Here is a 20,192-nt window from a genome sequence, read left to right as displayed (position 1 = left end):
TTGAGACCAGTCAAAATAATAGGTAAAAGCTTCATCACCTATTTATTTATATATTTGGTTCTAAAATGTTTCTACTATTTATTGTCAATATGAAGAGATGATCCTGTGTCAAATTAATTTTTCTGAAATGATTTGATTCTTTTGTTATTTATTTGATTCAGTGACATTTTATTGTCATGAATATTCCCAAAAATAATTTTGATCATTCACAACGCTTAGAATTCATTAAAGAAAATTTATTGTTTTATATCAATAATTTTACTATTCATTTTTGTACATTGATGCATCAAATTTTGTTTGGTGCAAATTGGCTATGAAAATAACATGCACAATTGCACAGCTTTTTTGAGTGAATGCTGTGGGAAAAGGAAACTATGTGGAAAGAACAGCAATTATTTTCTTATATAGTATCATTTTCTTAGACTTTTTTATAGTACTTCTAACTCTAAAACACTTGTATGCAATTTTCATTGCAAATTATGTCAAACATAAAACTTTCAATTTTTGCACTGCAAGCATAAAGGTAGTCATTTCAGTTTGCTTATTTATAGTTTAGTAATGAAAGTGAAGTGCCTATATGGAATGCTATTTTTCAATTAAGTTTCACTGTAGTACTTCCAGTTGTGATTGGCCAATGTTCCAGACCCTTTCTTGTCCGTTATGTTTCAAAACATAAAAAAGAGTTATCTATGTTAGGAAGGTAAGCTTCTGTAAACATTTTCTGTACACAATCTTTGTTGGTATTAATTTTGAAGAAAAGTAATACTTTCGATATCTTTCAGCTTTATGTTGCTTCTAATTATATACACCACATTTTGTGAAACCTTCTCAAAGCATGACCCTGTTTTTACTGCTTCAACAGTTTTAGTTACCTCTGTTACTGGTATGAATACAAATATTAATACTTTGATTTACCTTTATCTCATTTACTAATATCCAATTACAACTATGCATGTTACGTCCAATTTGAGTGATTTAAAATGTTGATTCTTACATTTTACTTTAAATAATCAGATAAAACAAAAAGTTTTGCATTTACCTTGGTTGAATTGTCACATTTTTATTTTAAATATATGCATTAAATTTCACTTTAAAGAATTACTATGTTAAGGTAAATTGACCATGAATAAAATATACTCATAAGCAGGGTCTGACACATTGGCGGATTTACCATGTCCTAAGTGTCTCAATTGCGAAGGGCCCTCATCACCATAGGGGCCCCATAAGTGTTACAAAAATGCTCATAATAAATGTTTTTCATTGTTCCGATAATGGCAAAGGGACCCCAAAAATGCAGTGCGATGTACTTCCAAACTTGTAAATCTGCTCTTGATCTGACAAATCCCAGGCGCTGCTCACCCATATGACTGAAAAGTAATACAGTAAAACCCCTCCTAACGGACACCCCTGTCCTCTCCGACAATTTTTAATTCCCCAGTTCCAATGCAAATAACATTATTAAACCCCTGTCCTTCGGACACCTCTCTATTGCGACAAAATAAATTGTCCCGTTATTGTCCGCATAAGATGGATTTTACTGTACTGGCATAGCTGCCAACTCCTTCCCTCCCCTGATTTTTCATGATTTCTCTTGAACTCTCTAATAAAGTAAATATCTGCCGAATTTTCATCAAAACAACTAAAATCCCCCAAAAAAGGGATTTTTTAGTGATTATAATTTTGAGAAAAATCCTTGTAGTAAATTGATCGTAATTTTCAAAACGAAACCTTTTTTTTTATAAGTATGAAAATTATAAAGGCCCGATCATTTTTGAAACATTTGTTTTTCTTCTTATGAAAGCTCTTTTTTTTTTTTTTTTCAAAACGTGCAGTAACATGTTCCCAATTTTTCTTTGAGCTTTCTAAATTTTTACCTAATGCAAGGAGCATTATTATCAGTTGTAAGTGAAAAGAAACCTGTCTCTTTTAAAATGTGCTTGTTAAAACCTAAAAACTCTAGATTATTATATTTTTAAGTTCAAAAAGCAGAGATAGTAGCCTCAATTTCCAAATTTTGAGTCCTGTATGGGCTCAATGTAAGAAATGCTTACTCATGTTTGAAAAATCCCTTTTGCCTGAAACTTTTGTTGCTAAATTTATTTATACGGTCTCCCTAGTTTTACACATAGGTCTCCCTAATTTTCATCTTTCAATGTTCACATAATGCAATGAATGTTTTTCTAATAATTTAAAAAAACAGGTTCCCAAATAATTTTTTTGAAAAAAATGTTGTCTATTTCTTGTATTTATAAAGTTTTGTCTACTATGAAAGTTTGGAAAGAAATATCATTTATTTGTGTATTCTTTATTGGTGAAAATGATTGTGTACCGATTATTGTTTATAAAATCAAAAGTTCATTTATAATTAATGATAAAAACATTGAAAATGAATGGACCAGTATACCTATAAAAATAAGAGTAAAATTCTTAAGAGTTTACTTTTCAGTTTAGCTTTTTTTGTGTGACATTGTTTTGAAATAGTCACGCTTAAATGTTTGAATTGATTGTTTTTGAAATAGTCAAGCTTCTACGTTTGACTTGATATGTATTAGTGTGAATTTATTAAGCTATTGTAGATAATAAATATTATTTGTTAAAAATAAAAAGTTAAAACCAGTATTTTTTTTTCAGTTATATTTCTTCAATTAGCCTTACTAAGTTTATCATTCCTGTGTGCAAATTATTTGAATGCATATTATTCCTCTGCAGATGTTGTGGCAATTTTATATTGTTCAACTCATAAGTCCCTTACTTTAGGTAAGTAAGAATCTTTTTTTTTTTTTCAATTTCCATCAATGGTTCATTCTTACTAAGGCTTTGTAAAAGGTCTTAGCCTGTTGCCGACCTAGTGCGATATTTGGTGCAGTGGTTGGAAGTAGTCCGCTAAAAGTAGCGACGCTACTGTAGTAGCTACATTTTTTAGTAGTTTATAGTGTAGCGTACTACTTTTTTAAAAAAGTAGTTTAGTGAGTAGTTCAATACAAAAATATAGTAGTTTGTAGCAATTTCCAGAAACTACTTAAAGTTAAAGGTAAATAAGATTTTTGACACATTTTAATCCGTGAGAGAACTGAATAGTTTTAGTCTCAAATAACTCCCCACATTCAGTGAATTTCTATATATTTTTTTAAAACTTCAATTGAAAAGTCTTGTTTAAATATATTGGTTGTCAAAAAGCCCTTCAAAGATCGTAATTCACTATTTAGTCATGCCGAACATTTATTTAAAAACTTTACTTGAAATGTCTTTTAGAAAAGGGATTTTAAAGTCGGTCAGGTCATCTGATAGTTCAACAAAGGAGGAGTATTTAAAGTTGAAACTTGATACGAGTTTAGCAATTTCCCTTAAAGGAGTTTCTGATTCATTGGATTCCATCTGCAACCATTGCAAAAAGTTTCTATGAAATATGAAAAATCTTAATTATAAAACATTTTTTATTGGCTATGAGCCATGAAGAGCTTTTGAGTAATGTTTCATCTAACTAATAATTTACTGCAGAAAAAGGAAATTAGCCTCGAATGTTTACCTTGGTTCAGACTCTTGACCAGTGCCCACAGCCCAGTAACATGCTCCTCGCGGCCCACTCATGGGCCTTGCCCATGGGTTGAGAACCGCTGCCTTAGATGATAAAATTGGCGAAAGATATTTTCCAGCTGATCAGTTGAAAGAAACATTTTACAGATGAGGATATTTTTAAAAGTCTTTTTGCAATGCATGAATTTTTTCTTTTGCTAATTGTAGTAAAATTCATAAAGAATTGTAAAAGAAGTAATCTTGCTAAATAAGTTAATTAACTTCTGCTCTTGGAAAAAGATTATTAATCCATACAACTCATCAAAAAAAAAAAAAGAGAAAGAGACCGATTTTCATTTAATTTAAATTTTTTTAGCTGTACAAAGATTATTATAAATGACACTCTGACTTGCCAACTTTCCGGATTTAGCCCGGTGATGCCGGATTTTTGCCGCGTCTTCCGGGTTACCGGACTTTTGTGATTTTTTTCCAGAATTCGTCTGATTTTTCCGTCGGTAATCAAAAGAACGTGTACAGATTCAAATTTTTTTCCCGTTGTGGATGGCGACTTTCCTTTACCTATCGCGAGTCTGCAATTGGTTTACCCTTCTAACGATCGCTATTCAACATGACGTCATAGATCGCTCTGTGGCGGCGCCAAACTCAACACTACTTTGTTTACATTAGCGACTGCGGAGTCTTAGGCAAGGATGTTAAGAAAGCTTCGGAAAAGTTTTGAATTTTGGTGGAACTTGACGATGTCTGGAAGAAAATATAATTCTATCTTTAACAAGTCTTACAGTGTTGATCATCTATTCATTATAGAATCAAGAAAAGGTCAACAGTTTGCGTTTTGCTCTTTGTGCTGTTGCGATTTTTCCATAGTCCATAAAGGAAAAGGAGATGTTATTTCTCGTATCCGCACAAAAAAAACACCTGGACAGTAAACAAAGTGTTAAAAATAATTAAACTTTGAGTTTTTCCCGACCTAGTAGCTCTTCCAATGCTAGTATCCAAGCTGTGTGTTTGTTCACATTGTTCTTAATTGAACACAACATACAAGGGGTCACTGCTGTGATCAGAAATTTGACTCTGAGTTTTTGAGAATAGCCAAATCATGCACTGCAAATGCATTAAATAAAAATTAAAGAATTATTTAAATATGTATATAAAATATTATTCTAGAATAACCATAATTATTATTAATCAAGATGTTATAAAATATATATTATTAAAATAAGAACAACAATCAATGGAATGTATTAAATCATATTAGGGATGTCTCAATAAATTCTCCGGTAAATATTACAGAATTTGCTTCCTTAGTATTCAATGCAATTTTGTTGTAATATGTGTTGATCACAATTTTTTAATACTCGTTGGAATAGTTGCAGGATTTTCTCATGCAAATTGCAGGATTTTTCATTTTTAAAGGTTGGCAGGTCTGGACACTTGATTTGGGTTTATATCTAACTTTGTACTGTTAAATTTCTGTGGATTAAAATAATAAATTATAATCAATAAATTCAAATAATTTTCATTATTTGTTAAGGGAAGTTTTCTTCCTAAAACAGTTATAACCACGACTGTGGAGTCAAAAAGAAAAATACTGACTTCTCAAGAATCTTGTAGCCTTGGACTCAGACTTCTTTACCCCTAAATCAGTTAACTCCGCAGCCATGGCAGATTTTGAAGGAAAAATAACCGAGTCCAACTCTTGAAATTTGAGTCTTTGTCTTCCGACTTCAACTTCTTTGCACCAAAATCTTGTCCCTTACCTGGGTTATAACAAGCCCAATATTTGTTTCTAAAGTAATTTTTATTTCTAGGATTTCCAATGCTCAAAATATTGTACGGAGAAGAGCCTCATTTCATTCTTGTTTCGTTTCCTTTACTTGTGTATCATCCAATGCAAATATTAATTGGAAGTCTGTTAGTACCTGTGCTACAAAAATGGATGCAGAATGTGAAAAGGTATTGTGCCGTAAACCTTTTTCCCCCACATATTAATACAAAAAAATTTTTTTTTAACGGTCTCATAGTCAAAAAAAAAAAAAAAAAAAAAAAAAAAAAAAAAAACAGAAATCCTTGAATAAGTTTTACTAACTTAAGTATTTTGTAACATAAATAATTTTTCACTAACAATTATTTATTAGATATTAAAATAACAATGCACAAATGACTGTATATATTGCATATGTTGGCTATGACAATAAACCATTTTTTCAGAGCGAAATAAAAAAACTTCTGTATAAAAAAACTTCTTAATAAAAAGTGGACTATCATTGATGAAATTACCTGGACCTTTGCCATTAGAAGTGTAAAATTTCAAACGGTCAAATGAGCCAACCCTACTTGCTGCATGAAATATTGTCCACTCAAAATCACTGGACAGCGCACTAATAATACAATTTTAAAAAGTTTATCTTTGAGATTTGTTTATGGTTAAGGGCTGTAAATGACTGATGTCATACCTTTTTTCGACATATTTGAACCCCTCCCTCCCTTGTCACAAAGTTTCACACTTCACCATACCCCTTCTCTCTTTGGCATGTCAACGCTGTTTTTCATAAACATTCTTATTAAAAAAAACGTGCTATCTCACATTCTCCCCATTGTGTGTCTCTTTTGTCATTTCTTACCTCCCCCTTGTCACAAACTGTTACAATTTCATGAACCCCACCTTAAAGCATGACTCCATTCTTAGGCAGCACCCTGCTTTGTGATAACCCTGTGGAAGTAAATGTTTCCCTACTATTTTTTTACATATGCAAAGCAAAAACAATTCTCTCACTGGCATTGGTGCCAAAAATTTGATGCCAATGGATAAAAATCGCCAATATCCCAGAAAAATCGAAAGCTTCCTGAATAAAATGATGCCCCAAAATTCAGTTAATAGGTAAAACTTCTGTATAAACAATATTCTTTGCAAAAAGATTGCTTAATCATGCCAACTTATCCAATATTATTGAGTACCTAAGTATGCATGACCTTTTCGTGTTAGAAAAATAAAATTTCCAAGTATCAAATGTACAAACTCTACTCCCGACTGCCTCTAAATAAAGTATTAAAGTCACGAAAACAATAAAAAGGGAAAGATTTTAAATGTCTGTAGTTACCTACAAAACTTCAATAACAAAAATGAAGGCAAGAATTTTATTTCTTTACGCTCAAGTTAGAAAGGGCAACACATAATATTATCAGGCAATTTCTTCACCCTAACTATGACACGTGAAAAAGTAAATAAAAATGAATTTTTGCTAACTTATAATTTCATCTAGCTCTTTTTCTAGTCAATTTAGTGACTTGGCCTTTTTGAGCCGTAAAACGGGGTCAAACGTCCTTAAAAGTATTTTTCAGGAGCTTTCCAACCATACCAAGCTCGAAGCACTAAAATACATTTATCTTGCAGAAAGAGAGGTTTAAAATATCAATTAAAACTTAATGTGTCATTCTTCCAACATTGCATTTCAACAATGAAAAAGAGTCAAAATTAAAAATTTTGAATTTCGCTAACCAAAAAACACATAATTTTTTTCTAGTGGATTTAGGTTATTGGACCTTGGGCACCCTGACAATTTCTTTGTTTGGAGTATTTTTTAAAGACCTTTCAAACCATATCAAATTCGAAACAATTGGGCCATCCATTCGCGCAGAAAGAGCTATTTAGAACGAAAATGCATTTTTAATTAATTTCTCCATTATTTAGTGTCTGATTTCAAAAATATTTATTGATGTAACTAAAACTTAGCAATAGCTGCTGAACAAAAATAGAACGAAGAAAATCGGTTCACGAACAGAGGAGTAAATGGTACCGAAAGAAATTGTATTGCCTAGTAATATATAAAGACTAGAAAATTGTCCGTCATGGTATGACAGGTGAAAATTGCTTCTACATTTGAAAAAGCAATTGCCTGTCTGATGATGTTTTGATATTTGAAATTTTAACCCTAATTCCAGTGGATTAACCCTAAGCTCCAGTAGGTAGCGCTCATTGTTGACCTTTTTTTCGTTTCTTCATTCCCCTGAAATGACACTCTTACCAGTAAAACAGTTAAGTTGCCGGATCGAGTTCAGCCTTATCAAAATAAAGCCTTTCCATGCGTGATGAAGTATGAAGTGAAAAGGGGAGCGCCTGAAACGATCGCGAGCACTGAGACCTCAGGCCTATTGTACTAGACTACTAAAGGAGCCCAGTGACCGAAATTCTAGGCAGTTCCCAGGGATCTACATATGCTATCCCAAATGCTTGAATCTTTGCGTAGAGTAGAAGTCACATTCACATAGCACATGAATTGAGCTTTCATCAGCCATATGAAATCCTCTACATGAAGGATTGTCGGTAACACCCATCAGATTAAAATACCTATTAAGAGAGCAGTGTCCAGTTAGTAACCCAACAGACTTCTTGATCTCATTCCATGTGTGTTAAACATTACCAAAACATATTATCAAATTATCATGCCGTGGCGCGAGTTTTATTGTTGAAACACGCGGGTTACTTGATAATCGGCTATTATTTATATGAGGATGTGACTTACGTTCCTCTGGCTCTAAGGTACAGATTTTAGTGCTCTGGACTTTTAATCTGTTTTTTTTTTTTTAATAATGGAGATACCGCTGTAACCCCTGGTTACCCTCGTGGGCATGCCACTGCTTTAGCCTTATAAACTGTTCAGGTGCTGTTTTACCCCTTAATTGATACTTTTTCACTGGAAAACATTTTATTGATTAATTTTTAAAAAATGTTTTTCAAATAAATATTTAAAATGTTATCAATTTTATGTTTACTTTTTGCTTAACTTTCAATTTAGGTATAAGAATATACTTTATTCTGTGTGACGTTTGAAATTGGAGGAAAGATCTTGATGGCATCATTTGTAAGTTTAAATATTTTTATAAAGCAGTTTCAAACTAGTGTTGGTAAGTTTTTTTAGTTTAAGAGCCAAATTAATGAATGAATTTGATTAACAGAACATGTTGATTAATTTATATTTAATTTATATTTTATTTATTGGTATAATGGTATACATAAGTTTCACAATGAACGGCCAGGGCTGTATGCATTGGGGTGGAAGTCCTAAAATGCAACTTTTGGTTAACTTTTGTGGTATTTGTGGAGGAACATGGGAAAAGGAGCCTCTCTCCCAGGAAAGTTTCAAAATAAAAACCATAAAAACACAAATTTAAGCTCTCTTTGCCGCCTGCATTGTCTAGTGGTCAGAGAAGTCCGACTGTGACAAGAAGTTCCAGGTTCGTATCCCGGCTCGGGCATGGACGTACTTTCTCTCTCCTGTCCTTTCTTTGTGTGAATGTGTTGTTATGATGTGAATAGTTGCCTACCCTATAAACGGGTCCTTATGGCATGTGTAGAAGTCGGACTTCACACCAAATTACGGTACAGTAGGAAAAGTAAAGCAGCGCAGTCCAAATTGCCATCCTAGCTGGCACACGACAATAACAACAACAACAAGCTCTCTTTGGTCTCGTGATCAGTAGGTCTACTCTGACGACCATAACATTTAGAGATCGTCCAAGTGTCTAAAGTAGGAGTCAAGAAATGATGTAAATGACAGAGCAAAATTTTATAAATAATAGTTTTGTTTCGAGGAGAGGGATATAATTTATCTCCCAACTAAGACCTAAATTTCATTTAAAGTAAAACACATGTGTTAAATTTTGTTATCTGCTCATTATGTTTTCTTTCTTTTTTTCTTCTTAAAGAAATTCTTACAATCACAAGGTTTTGGGGGGGGGGGAGGCCATGCCCCCCTCTAGATCCGCCCCTTTTCACATGGTCAAATTGCATGCAAAAATGTATTTTGTAATTGTTCCTTTTTTGTAATGGATTGTGATCACATTTCTCAATGAATAGAACCTTGCCCAAAACAAAATTCCAGTTACAACCCTGTGAATGGTGTTACAAATAACTGTGCATAGTTGAAATGCCATTTATTCTGCCGTGGGAAGGTAATGAGCTGTATCTGCAAATTTTTTATTTTTTGTTATATTTTTGTCATTGATTTTACTTTAGCTTATTGTACAAGTTTGCTTGTTTGGTTTCTGCTGACCCCCCCCCCCTCAAATTCGGACATTTCCCTATTGTTAGTGTAGAGTCTAAGACCCAGTTCTTCAAATACAGTGAAACTCGATCAGTATGAAATGTCAAAAATCCACTACAGGGTTCATACTCAATTTGGATAAAAAATTCCATGACTTTTCCAAGACTTTTTCATGACTTCATAATGTTCATGACCGAAGAGAATAGAACCATTTAATATCAAACTTGCCAATTTTCGGAAATGGGCTTTAGAAAAACTTTTACATGAATGCCACTACCTCATAAGAGCACTTACTTGTGAATGAAAAAATATTGGTGCACATTGCAGAAACTAATAAGTTATTCTTGTTTGTCTTTAGCACATAAATCCAAGTAAAGTAAAAATATAGTGAAATGTAATACATTGATGTTTAAATGTCTAATAAATATTTAATAAATAAGGCAGAATAGTAATAATGGGACAAAAATTGAATGAGTCATTATTACTAAGTTTCCAATAATAAATTCACTTCATAAAAACATTGCCCTTTGGTGTCAATAGTGCACAAATCACCCATGTTACTTGATCGTATATTTGTTCATTAAAGTAAAGCCACGTTTTTCAGTAAATTCATTTTTCTGAACCAGATATTTCAGCTGACCACAAGGATGTTTTGTGAGTTGTATATCGGGCATCACTGTTTTAGAATATTATAATTCCCCTATTTCTATGTGCTATTGCCTGACTAAAGTCTTCATTTTCTAGAGCCTCCAAGATATTGAGATAAACTCTGATGAAATTAATGATGAATTTTTACAAGTAGTTGAAACAAACTCGGATGCAATTTATTTGCGCTCTTTGAGGGGGGCGTGGCAAAATCAAGAACGTGCATGTCTACTACTACGGAATATAAAGTATAAGAAGTGCTGAAAATGATGCTTCAGTAGTAAAATCATATCATGAAATTAGGCGAGCGGCTGGTACAAAAGTGGATGAAATTGGATTCCAAAACTCAGATTTGTTTTTGAGATCATTCAATTTACATGCAATATTACTAAATCACTCAATATTTCTAGCGCTTTTTTAGCTATTGTTATTTTCTTACTTCCCAAGACATTTTTCCATGACTTTAAATAAATTTCCATGACTTTTACTGAAAATATTTATTTTCCAGGACTTTTCCAGGTCTGAAATTTGTTTATTTTTTTTTCATGACTTTCCAGGATTTCCATGACCCGTACGAATCCTGCCATTAATTTGTTCGTATCAGCCTTGACTCGTAAAAACCTTGAGTGAGTGATATTATGAAAAAACAAAGAAATGCTTACCTATTTTTAACATTACTACTAATACGCACATTCCAATCTAACTTTTAGTACATTCCGAAAAAAATCACTTATTTCTTATTAATGAATGTTTTTGGAAAATATTGAAAAACGATAGTGATAATTGACAATGGCGGAATAGGTTGTAATCCACTAAGGAAGATGATAGTTTTATCTTCAAGTAAATTGAAATGTCCACAGGTAAACAATTGTATGGGCTTTATTTTCCGTGTAAAATATTTAATATTTTCTTCTCTTTACTCAATGGAACTTCTACTACCTCACAAAATGATGAATGATTTCTTTTAAAGAAAAATACAGTATTCAACCACAAACATTTTTGGTGAAGAGTTCAGAAATTTTTGTTTGTCTGAGCCGATACTTTCAACATATTGTACATATTATACATTAAATTTTTAATGTAATTAGATAGCAAACTAAACTTGGCAAACAAAATGTTTGTTTTAGCCATGATTTTGTATTAAACGTGATCATATTAAGAAAGTTCAACTGTATCTCAACTTCTGCTCTTTACCTTCCCAAGGCAATTGATCTTCGTTAATATTACTTTAAGATCATCATATAAAATTTTAAGTTTTTGTCGGTTATCCTTGTCTAAACTTTTAGTTTAAAAGTGAATTTTCCTAAGAGATAATGCACATTCATTGTCAATATGCAGCATTAATTTTTCCTTAAATTTTTAAGGAATAAAGATGCATTTGGATATTTTCTGGTATTTGTTGCATCATTGTGAAAAAATGGCGTATTTTGCAAATAATGTAATTTTCCTAGCGTTAGTAAAATGCAATCCCTCTCCACTTTCCACACATAATGTATGTCAATTAACCTCAGCAAACTAATTGGAGCTGGGTTGAGTAAGGGGCTGAAAATGTAAAACTTAGTTAAGGTGATCAGATTTTCACATTGGTAAAGCCATTGAATGTGTTTTCAAAAAATTTGGCCTATACGGAGCAACAAATTTCACTGGGCAAAAACTGGTATTGCAGTATATTTTTTAAAAATTTCAATGTAAGTACAATTTATAATATGTATGATGTACTATATATAGTCCAACCTCATTCATTCGAACACACTTAAAACAAATTACTGCTAAGACAAACTACATTTGTGACCACTGCAGGGGCGGATTAGCCAGGTTGGCTAGTGAGGGATCCCCGACTGGGCCACTTCAAGCAATTTTTTTTATTGAACTTAATATATTTCGATTCACACCTAACATTTTTAACCACTCACATAACAAGCTGGTGTAATAATAATAAAAAAAGACCATGTAATTTGTTTTTTCTATGTGAAAAAAGCGTCTGGAACATATGTTATTTTTACCCATCCTATGTTAGAGACTAAAGTAAATATCCGAAGTCCACACAAGCAAATGCTTTCCTCTCTTATCAACTTTATCTCTAGTTTTTAGAGCCCTGGAGGCCGTGGCTCCAGGACATAAAACTGGTCAGTAAAAGTCAGTATTCTTCATCTTGATCAGTATTTGTCAGTTTTTTCTCAATTTAGTCAGTAATTTTTTGAAACTTTGCCAACATTCATTTAAAGAAAAATATCGGCAGTGATATTTTCCTATTTACCTTATAAACTGTATAAAATGCCAAATAAGTAAGACATTGCCCATATTGCAACCTAATTTTGCCAACCTTGTAAAGTTTGCATTATTGTATAAGAATAATTTATCTGTTAGCTTCTTTTTAGTCTACTTTCCACAAATATTTTGAAGAAAGAACAAATATATGCTTAATCTATTGTAGAAAAAATCTTAAAATGAAATAAAATAATTGTCAAATAAATAAGTTAATGATAACTGCCAAATAAAATTTTTGAAAGTAAGGTATTTAGGTTGGGAAATGTGTGTCTGCTCTACCCCCCCCCCCCCCCGACACCATTCAAAAAATTTCTTGTTCGAAAAATGTTGGCCAGGTTGCATCACTCCCTTTTCCCCCCCAATGGTTCAAAAATAAAACATAAGCACCTATGCAAAAATGGAAAGAAAGTATAAATCTCGAACTAAAAGGGAGATTTGTTTTGAACAAAAATTCAAAGACAGCTTGATGCACGAAAATTATTTCTCAAATTTGTGTATTTTTGAGAAATTAAAATGTTTTAACATTGATGCCAATTTTAATCCTTTATTTAAAATATTCAACATGCTAAAAGTAATTTTTTGTCGCAAATATTCAGAGAGTAAGCGTATGTTTAAAGGTTTTTTTTTTTAATTTATTTTTTTTTATTATTATTTTTAATCTTTGAGGCAAAAAGCTTTATATTCTTAAATTGAAATGGTTTCTTGCAGATTAACAACATTGAAAAAAGTTCATTTATTGGTTGATCCAAAACTGAAGAGAATTCAAAGCATGAGAAAGCTGGACATGATTTTTTTTTCTTTTTGTTTTAACAAAGTTGATATGTAGCTTTATTTTCGCAATAAATGTTTAAATTGCTATGAAATTCATTTTTGTTTAGGCAATGATTAAAAAGAACAATCAAGAATTCCGTTGAAAAATAATTTAGTAAAATTTCAGGAAAGAAATAATTTTATTTTTAATTTAGTATTTGATTAAAATTATTTCTAATACCTGCAAAATAAAACATAAATATCATTGTAACATAAAAATTGCTTTATTTATTTTTTATAAATTTTAAGAAATCTTCCTTGCTTCCATTATATTTTAAAGTTCATAGTAGAATACATACGTTACACATCAAGTAGTACTTGCATCTATTTATATAATCAATTATCACTGCATAAGATCATAGTGTGTAAATTTTATTTTTAAATGTGTACAAAACTGTTAATCACGCAGTACATGGTAAATAAGGGGGGATTTCTTAAAAAATTGATTCATCAAATTGATTTTTTCCCTATTTTTGCCCCAAATGTAACAAAGAAAGAAGTGAATGACAGCATTTTTGTGTGTTTTATTCTCAAGAAAGACAAAATATATTTTATGCTTCTTTTAAATATCTCATAACTTTCACTGTGTTAAAATACATTCATTGTGATACAAGGGAATTCAGTTTCGATCTAATACTTCTTATTTGCAGTTGAAAGTCTTACTTACTGTTGATTCTTCATCTTCTTTTTCAAACAAAAATGCTTAAAGCTTTTTGAAACATGTACAATTATTTTAACATTAACAAATATATACTGTTTTTTTTTTAAATTAAAAAATGAACAGTGCTGAATGTACAATTTATCAATACTTTACCTTCTGTCTCTTGTTACTGATTTCGGAATTTTTTAAGTAATTTTACTATGACTTTAAAAGAAAAAGTAATGTGATTGATAATGAAAAACTTTTCTAAATAATTTAGTAAATTTCAAACATTTGACTGGTCTTTTAAATTAATGTATTTTCCTGGTTGTAGTAAAAGTTCATTATTCTTATGGTCAGGATCTAATTCCAGGTGTCTGGCTGCCTAGGCCACTTGAAAGATACCTTAGCAACCAGTTGTTTTTTCAGAAGCCATGTTGCACTTTTTAAACTCAGAATAATAATTTGACTTGCATCAAAAATTTTTTCCTGACTCCAAACTTTTAAAAGTTTTTGTAGTTGCAAGATCTTTTAATTTATTTTCCCAGTTTCAGTAAAGTTCTTATTCAATATTCAGCAAATATATGAATTAAACTCACAATTTTCAGTCAAAATTTGTACCAAATAAGCTTTATATTATGTTGCTGCACATTTAAAATTTTGGTCAGTATTTGGTTAGTATTTAGTCAGTATTGGTCAATATTTTATAAATTTTGGTCTGTAAAGTCAGTATTTTTGTCCCTCCAAACAGTTCTACCCCCTGTGGCTCCCACATTTTTGATTAATCGGGAGGGCACAGAGAAATTTGGTTTAGACACTGCCTGAAAAAGAGCCCAGGACGAAAAAAGAGCGTTAAAAAATTATGTGTACGTCTATTAACAAAAATTTAAGGGGCCTGCACCATAAGACAAAGTGACCGCTGAACTGCTATAATTGCGCGGGCCATGCTTTGGGGTGTTTATACATGAACAGGGGCGTGCTCAGTAGAAGGGGGGGGGAGGGACACCTGTTGGTCCGGTTCTGAGCCTAAAGGAGGCCCGAGATTTTTTAAATGAGGGGTGAAATATATGTAGGGACTTACAAGTAAAAAATATGGAGGTGACCCCGTAAAAATCCTTTGTGACGGGCTGATGAGTCCTAAAATTTCTGTGCATGAGAACTCTTTGAAGATCATAAAACTACGTGAAATGAGCAAAGCTTCTTTCCCTGTTTTCAAGGGATTGATGCATGGAACAAAAACTTCCGTCCAGAACTAAACGAGCCTACTTTTCCTTGTACCAATATTGACTTTCTAGTATCTGATCAACATTCTCAAAATTAACTAAAATTACAATTTATTCCAAACGTAACTTATTAACATTGTATTTTAAGCTGATTCGAAACCACACTGAACACCAATAAACAAAGCAGCTTATATGTATTTTTTTACAAGAAACATCTTTAATTGCTTTTAAAAAGAAGAAAAAAGAAAATTAAAAATAATAAGCTCATTAAAATAATTGTGTTACATCAAAGAAAAGTTTGTTTTTTCTCCTGTTGCCTTAAAAAAATATAAATAAAAAAAATGCACTTTCAAAAATAAATAAAAAACAATAAAATGTCAACTATAAGTGAAAAAAAATTTCTTTATCAAAAAAGAAAGTCTGTGCACATCTTTATGTAGAAACATAAAGGACTCCGAATTTCTCTGCTAATACCTAAACACATAAATTAAAACTTTAGAGTAAAGATAAAAACAAATCATGCCAACAATAATTATTTCACAACTAAAACTATGAACAGGAAAAACTGACTGCAGAGTCAGAGTCAATCTCATTTTGAGGTATAAGTTTTTGATTCAAGGACTCAGAATTCGAATCGGTCACTTTCCTTCAAAGTCCGCAACTCTACCAATATTTGCGGAGCCAGAGTCAGACTTATTTTGGGATAAAGGAGTTGGAACCAAAGTCAAAGATTATAAAATTCCCAGAGTCAAAGTCAGTCATTTTCCCTGCGTGTCTACATTTTTACCAAAGCTACAGAGCCAGAGTCGGGAAATCGGAGTCTGACTAATTTTCACGCATGGACTGCCCTAAAATTCTAGAAGTCAGAGTGGGGAGCAGAGTCAGATAAAAATATAAAGTATTTGCGCGCACAACTCAAAAGTAGCCGCAAGCTAGTATCTATCACGTAAAAAAAGGGGGGTGGGGGTTCGGATTTCAAAAAAAAAAAAAATTAATAATTTGAATTTTTGACATCTTAAATTCAAATTATGTTTTTCGCAATCACATGTTTTTTGCGTGTGTGCAGGCATGTGTGTGTGTGTGTGTGTATGTAGGCATATGTGTTTGTGTCTGTGTACAGGCATGTGTGTATATGTGTGTATGTGTGTGTGGGTATATGTGTGCGTAGGCATGCATGTGTGTAGGATATGGACGCAGTCTGGAGAAGGTTTTCGCTAGAGGAGCAACTTTGGTTCCAACTCCTTTATCCCAAAATAAGTCTGACTCTGGCTGCGCAAATATTGGCAGAGTTGCGGACTTTGAAGGAAAGTGACATCGTGAGGTCGGTCGACGGTGGTACTGGCAGAGGGAGGCGAGGGGAAAATATAATCATAGGACACCAAAAACAGTCAAGTGAGAACAATAAGCACTCGTGATTGCTCAAAAAAACAAAAAACAAAAAACATATTTAATCATAAGAAATAAATACATTTTGTAAAAGTTCGTTGACTAAAATAATATTATAAAGCACAAAATTGCAAATAATTGCAGATATATGCTTTAAGGTTACAAGGAACTGATTTTTTCATGCCAAATGTGAGCCTATGGATGCAAAGACCTAAGTTAAATTTCAAAATTTTAAAACTAAGCTTCTTTTAGCAAATATCTTTGCATGTGTAAGCTCACATATTTTTGGGAATTATATCTCCAATGCAGAACATATATTGGTGTGACCTTTCTCTTCTTATTTATGAAGATGAGAAAAGCAAGCCTTCACAATCAGCGTTTGGTCCCTTAATAGCCCAACGCACACAAGGATTCCAAAACTATACCGTATTTTCAGGCCTGAGTGCTCCGGCGCTAATGAGAAAAAAATATTATAAATTGCCGATGTAGCAGATACAGCAGGTGCGATGCATACAATGTTTTTTTTAACAACATTTTACAGTAACTAAACTATTTTGAAAAGAAGGAAAATAAAATGTTTGGAACTTTCTTCGAAATGATCGGAAATGTGTTCAAAATGTGTTTTAAATAAAAAATAGCAAAATTTTCCTTTTGAATTTTTGGTAGCATTATTAAACACACTTTTTTCCCCTCAAGCAATTAACTATCAAAAAAATTGATGAATTCATGGGATTGATGAAAAATCGGCGTGTCCTGCCTTTTTCGCACAGTTTAGCTTCTACTGTAATGTAAGTCTTAAATTAACTCAAAGATAATGTAAAATCATGCTAGAATGTGTTTTATTTCTTTGGTTTTTAGTTAAAAGGATTGAGCTAAAATCGGAAAAACGTCCAAATTTTCGAGTATAGATTGGGAAAATTTGCGGAATTTTTATGTTGTGGTAAAGTCCAAATCTCTTGCTTTAAACATCGTTGTTTGGACTAAAGTGCTGAAATTTAGGCTAGTTTTTCCTGTAATTATTTCAAAGTAAATTCATAACTTTTTAAAACATCCATAAAGGCGATCGTTCAAAGTATTTTTTATTCGCAATGTTAAAATTTTCCAGCAGCGATCCAAAATTCGACTGTCCGTGGTTATCGGTTTTAGGGTAATTAAATATCAGTAAGTTGTTAAGAAATTATTATTATTTTTTTTTGAAATGTTTAATCTGTTTAAATTGTGTTCCAGGTACTTTCCAAAAAAAAAAAAAAAAAAAAAAACTAACAGAAACAACTTTTTTTTTACATTGGTTTGTTTAACTTAAAGCGTGGCGCTTATGCCGCGTGTGGTGCAAACTTCCAAAAATACAGCGATCTCGTTGGCCCCTTATGATAAGCTTTAAAGCCACAGGTGCTTTTGTAATTTGATAAGAGTGCCAAAAAAAAAGAGGAAAAAAAAATACTAAACCACATAAAAAGAATTGCTCAGTTATCACCACTTGATGAATAGCAGAAAAGAAGGGAGGATTAACATTTTAGTAATTTTGTTACAGAAGAGAAAAGGACAGGTGGGAAACTAGAACTTGACTCGCGATTTTGACGAGATGTGCATGTCCACAATGAATTTATCTGCATAGCACCAAATATTTCTTTTTACGACAGCAAATGTATTTGCGTCCGTCTATATTATCTAGTTATGATTACTACGTTTTACATTAGCAATACAGTAAAACCTTGCTACAACGATATTTTGGGAATCAAAGAAATATATTGTTGTAGAGGATATATTGTTATATCGAGGGCCTACATATATTGGGAATACAATAGGGATTTTTTATATTTTAATATTATAGTATATAAATTACTCAGGCATAAATGTATTTGATGATTCTCCAAAATCCTAACAATATTATGTCCCAGGAGAATAACTTAAAGATTGTTTGGCCTGGATTTTTTTTTTTTTTTTTTGATAGTTAAAAATAAGTTTTCCGATGTTATATTATCCCTATTAAAAAAATAACTCATTTATTTTGTCCTTTTTTTTCTAACCGGAAAGTCACTCTTTTGGCGTGTCCCCATTCGTTTCTAAAACATACTTAAATTATTTAAAAATGTTATATCAACATTCCACAAATTTAATTTGTGGTACTAAAATAAGCATACTTAAAGGTGTAAAATAATATCTTTGAACTAAATTTATTTATTTAAAAAATCAAAGTCTTAGGAATGACTTCAATTATTATAGATTTGGAAAAGGATTTTTTAATTTGTTGTACTACAACCCTGATTATTATCACCACCTTTAATAATTCTTACAGTGGTGAAAAGGAATAAGTATACAATAAGTAGTAAGTCTTCTCTTGTCGGAAAAAAGGGCAAAAATTGATAAAATAGAATATTTTTCATTGTTTGAGAATCAAACTATCACAATATAGGGGGTTGAGATTTAAAAAAAAAATCGTTTTACAGGGGTTTATTGCTGTAGAGAATATCACAATATTGAGAGGAGGATAACATTAACTCCTATGCGAGTTCACCGGGACTACGAAATATTATCGTAACGGAGGGATTATCGTTGTATCGGATAGCGTTGTAGCAAGGTTTTACTGTATTAATTTTAAACAAATTGGAAGTAAAAAAGGAGAACTTGATGATGAGATGAAACCTATTTCTAATAATTTCGTAAATTAGCAGAGTATAGTAAATGACTTTAAACTTTTTAAAAGAAGTAATAACTTTATTTGCTATCAACACTTAAAATAAAACCGTAATCATTTTAAATAAATATTTCTACCATGACCAATTTATTCCGAAATAAAAAGCTTTATAAACTATTGCACTATTAATATGAGTTGTCGGGATAAAATGAATATCACCGGTAATAATCATTTTCCCATTATTCAATAGACTAACTCTGTAAAACTACCTTCTAACACAATCCCATTGTGAGGGAAAAAGAGAGAAGTCTTCCGACTACACAAACATCATGTATTAGATCACGGAGTGCAAGCGATGAAGAGACGAAGACCAGATTCTTTTATCTTCCACCTGATTACCATATCATTCACTAAAGCCACGTAAGACTAGATGCCAACGCCCACTACAGATGTATAATGTAATTGGCTCGAGTCAGCAATGACGAGATAAGAAACTCCTCCTTCAGCATCACACTTGTGCCACTCCCCTTCAATGACCTTCACACCTGCGGAGGAAAAGAGAGCAAGATAACATCTGATAAATTTCCGATTAGGAATCGGTGAAAAATACGATGAAGAAAAGTACTGACACTAGATTAATATAATGCAGATTGAATAGTAAGAAGTGAGCCTTTTTATCCAACAGAACTTGAATAATTGTCGCGAGATGCGCACAAATGTATCTGCTTAGCAGCGAATATATTCACCTTACACGCTTGCGTGTACACTATCTATTAAAATTTTTTACAAATTAATTTGTTGGATGGGAAGGTATGATTGAAACTAACTCTTGCCCAAACAACGTAATATATTTAGCAGAGTGAAATTGGAGTTCGTGAATCAGTATAATTGAAGACGAATAGCTCATTAAACATCAATTAATTTATTAAAAGATAAAAAACAAAGTATATGGCTTTGAGAAAAAGTAAATAAGGATAAGTATATCATTATTGCAAATACCCCGTTGACCT

At 32.0% G+C, this 20,192-nt stretch overlaps 1 protein-coding gene across 1 annotated transcript in view; it reads left to right on the top strand.

Moving 5' to 3' along the window:
- LOC129234375 (sodium/bile acid cotransporter 7-like) overlaps positions 1–20,192 on the top strand; it is a 64,297-nt gene that overhangs the window by 7,755 nt on the left and 36,350 nt on the right. The window contains exons 6-10 of the mRNA XM_054868368.1: positions 552–700; positions 783–883; positions 2,632–2,757; positions 5,343–5,487; positions 8,328–8,393. Of these exons, the coding sequence (XP_054724343.1) occupies positions 552–700; positions 783–883; positions 2,632–2,757; positions 5,343–5,487; positions 8,328–8,355 (549 nt within the window). The 3' untranslated portion in view covers positions 8,356–8,393. The remainder of the gene's footprint in view (positions 1–551; positions 701–782; positions 884–2,631; positions 2,758–5,342; positions 5,488–8,327; positions 8,394–20,192) is intronic.

This window comes from Uloborus diversus, chromosome 1 (genome assembly GCF_026930045.1).
Source record: "Uloborus diversus isolate 005 chromosome 1, Udiv.v.3.1, whole genome shotgun sequence".
Classification (NCBI taxonomy): domain Eukaryota; kingdom Metazoa; phylum Arthropoda; class Arachnida; order Araneae; family Uloboridae; genus Uloborus; species Uloborus diversus.
This window is presented reverse-complemented; position numbering and strand designations above follow the sequence as displayed.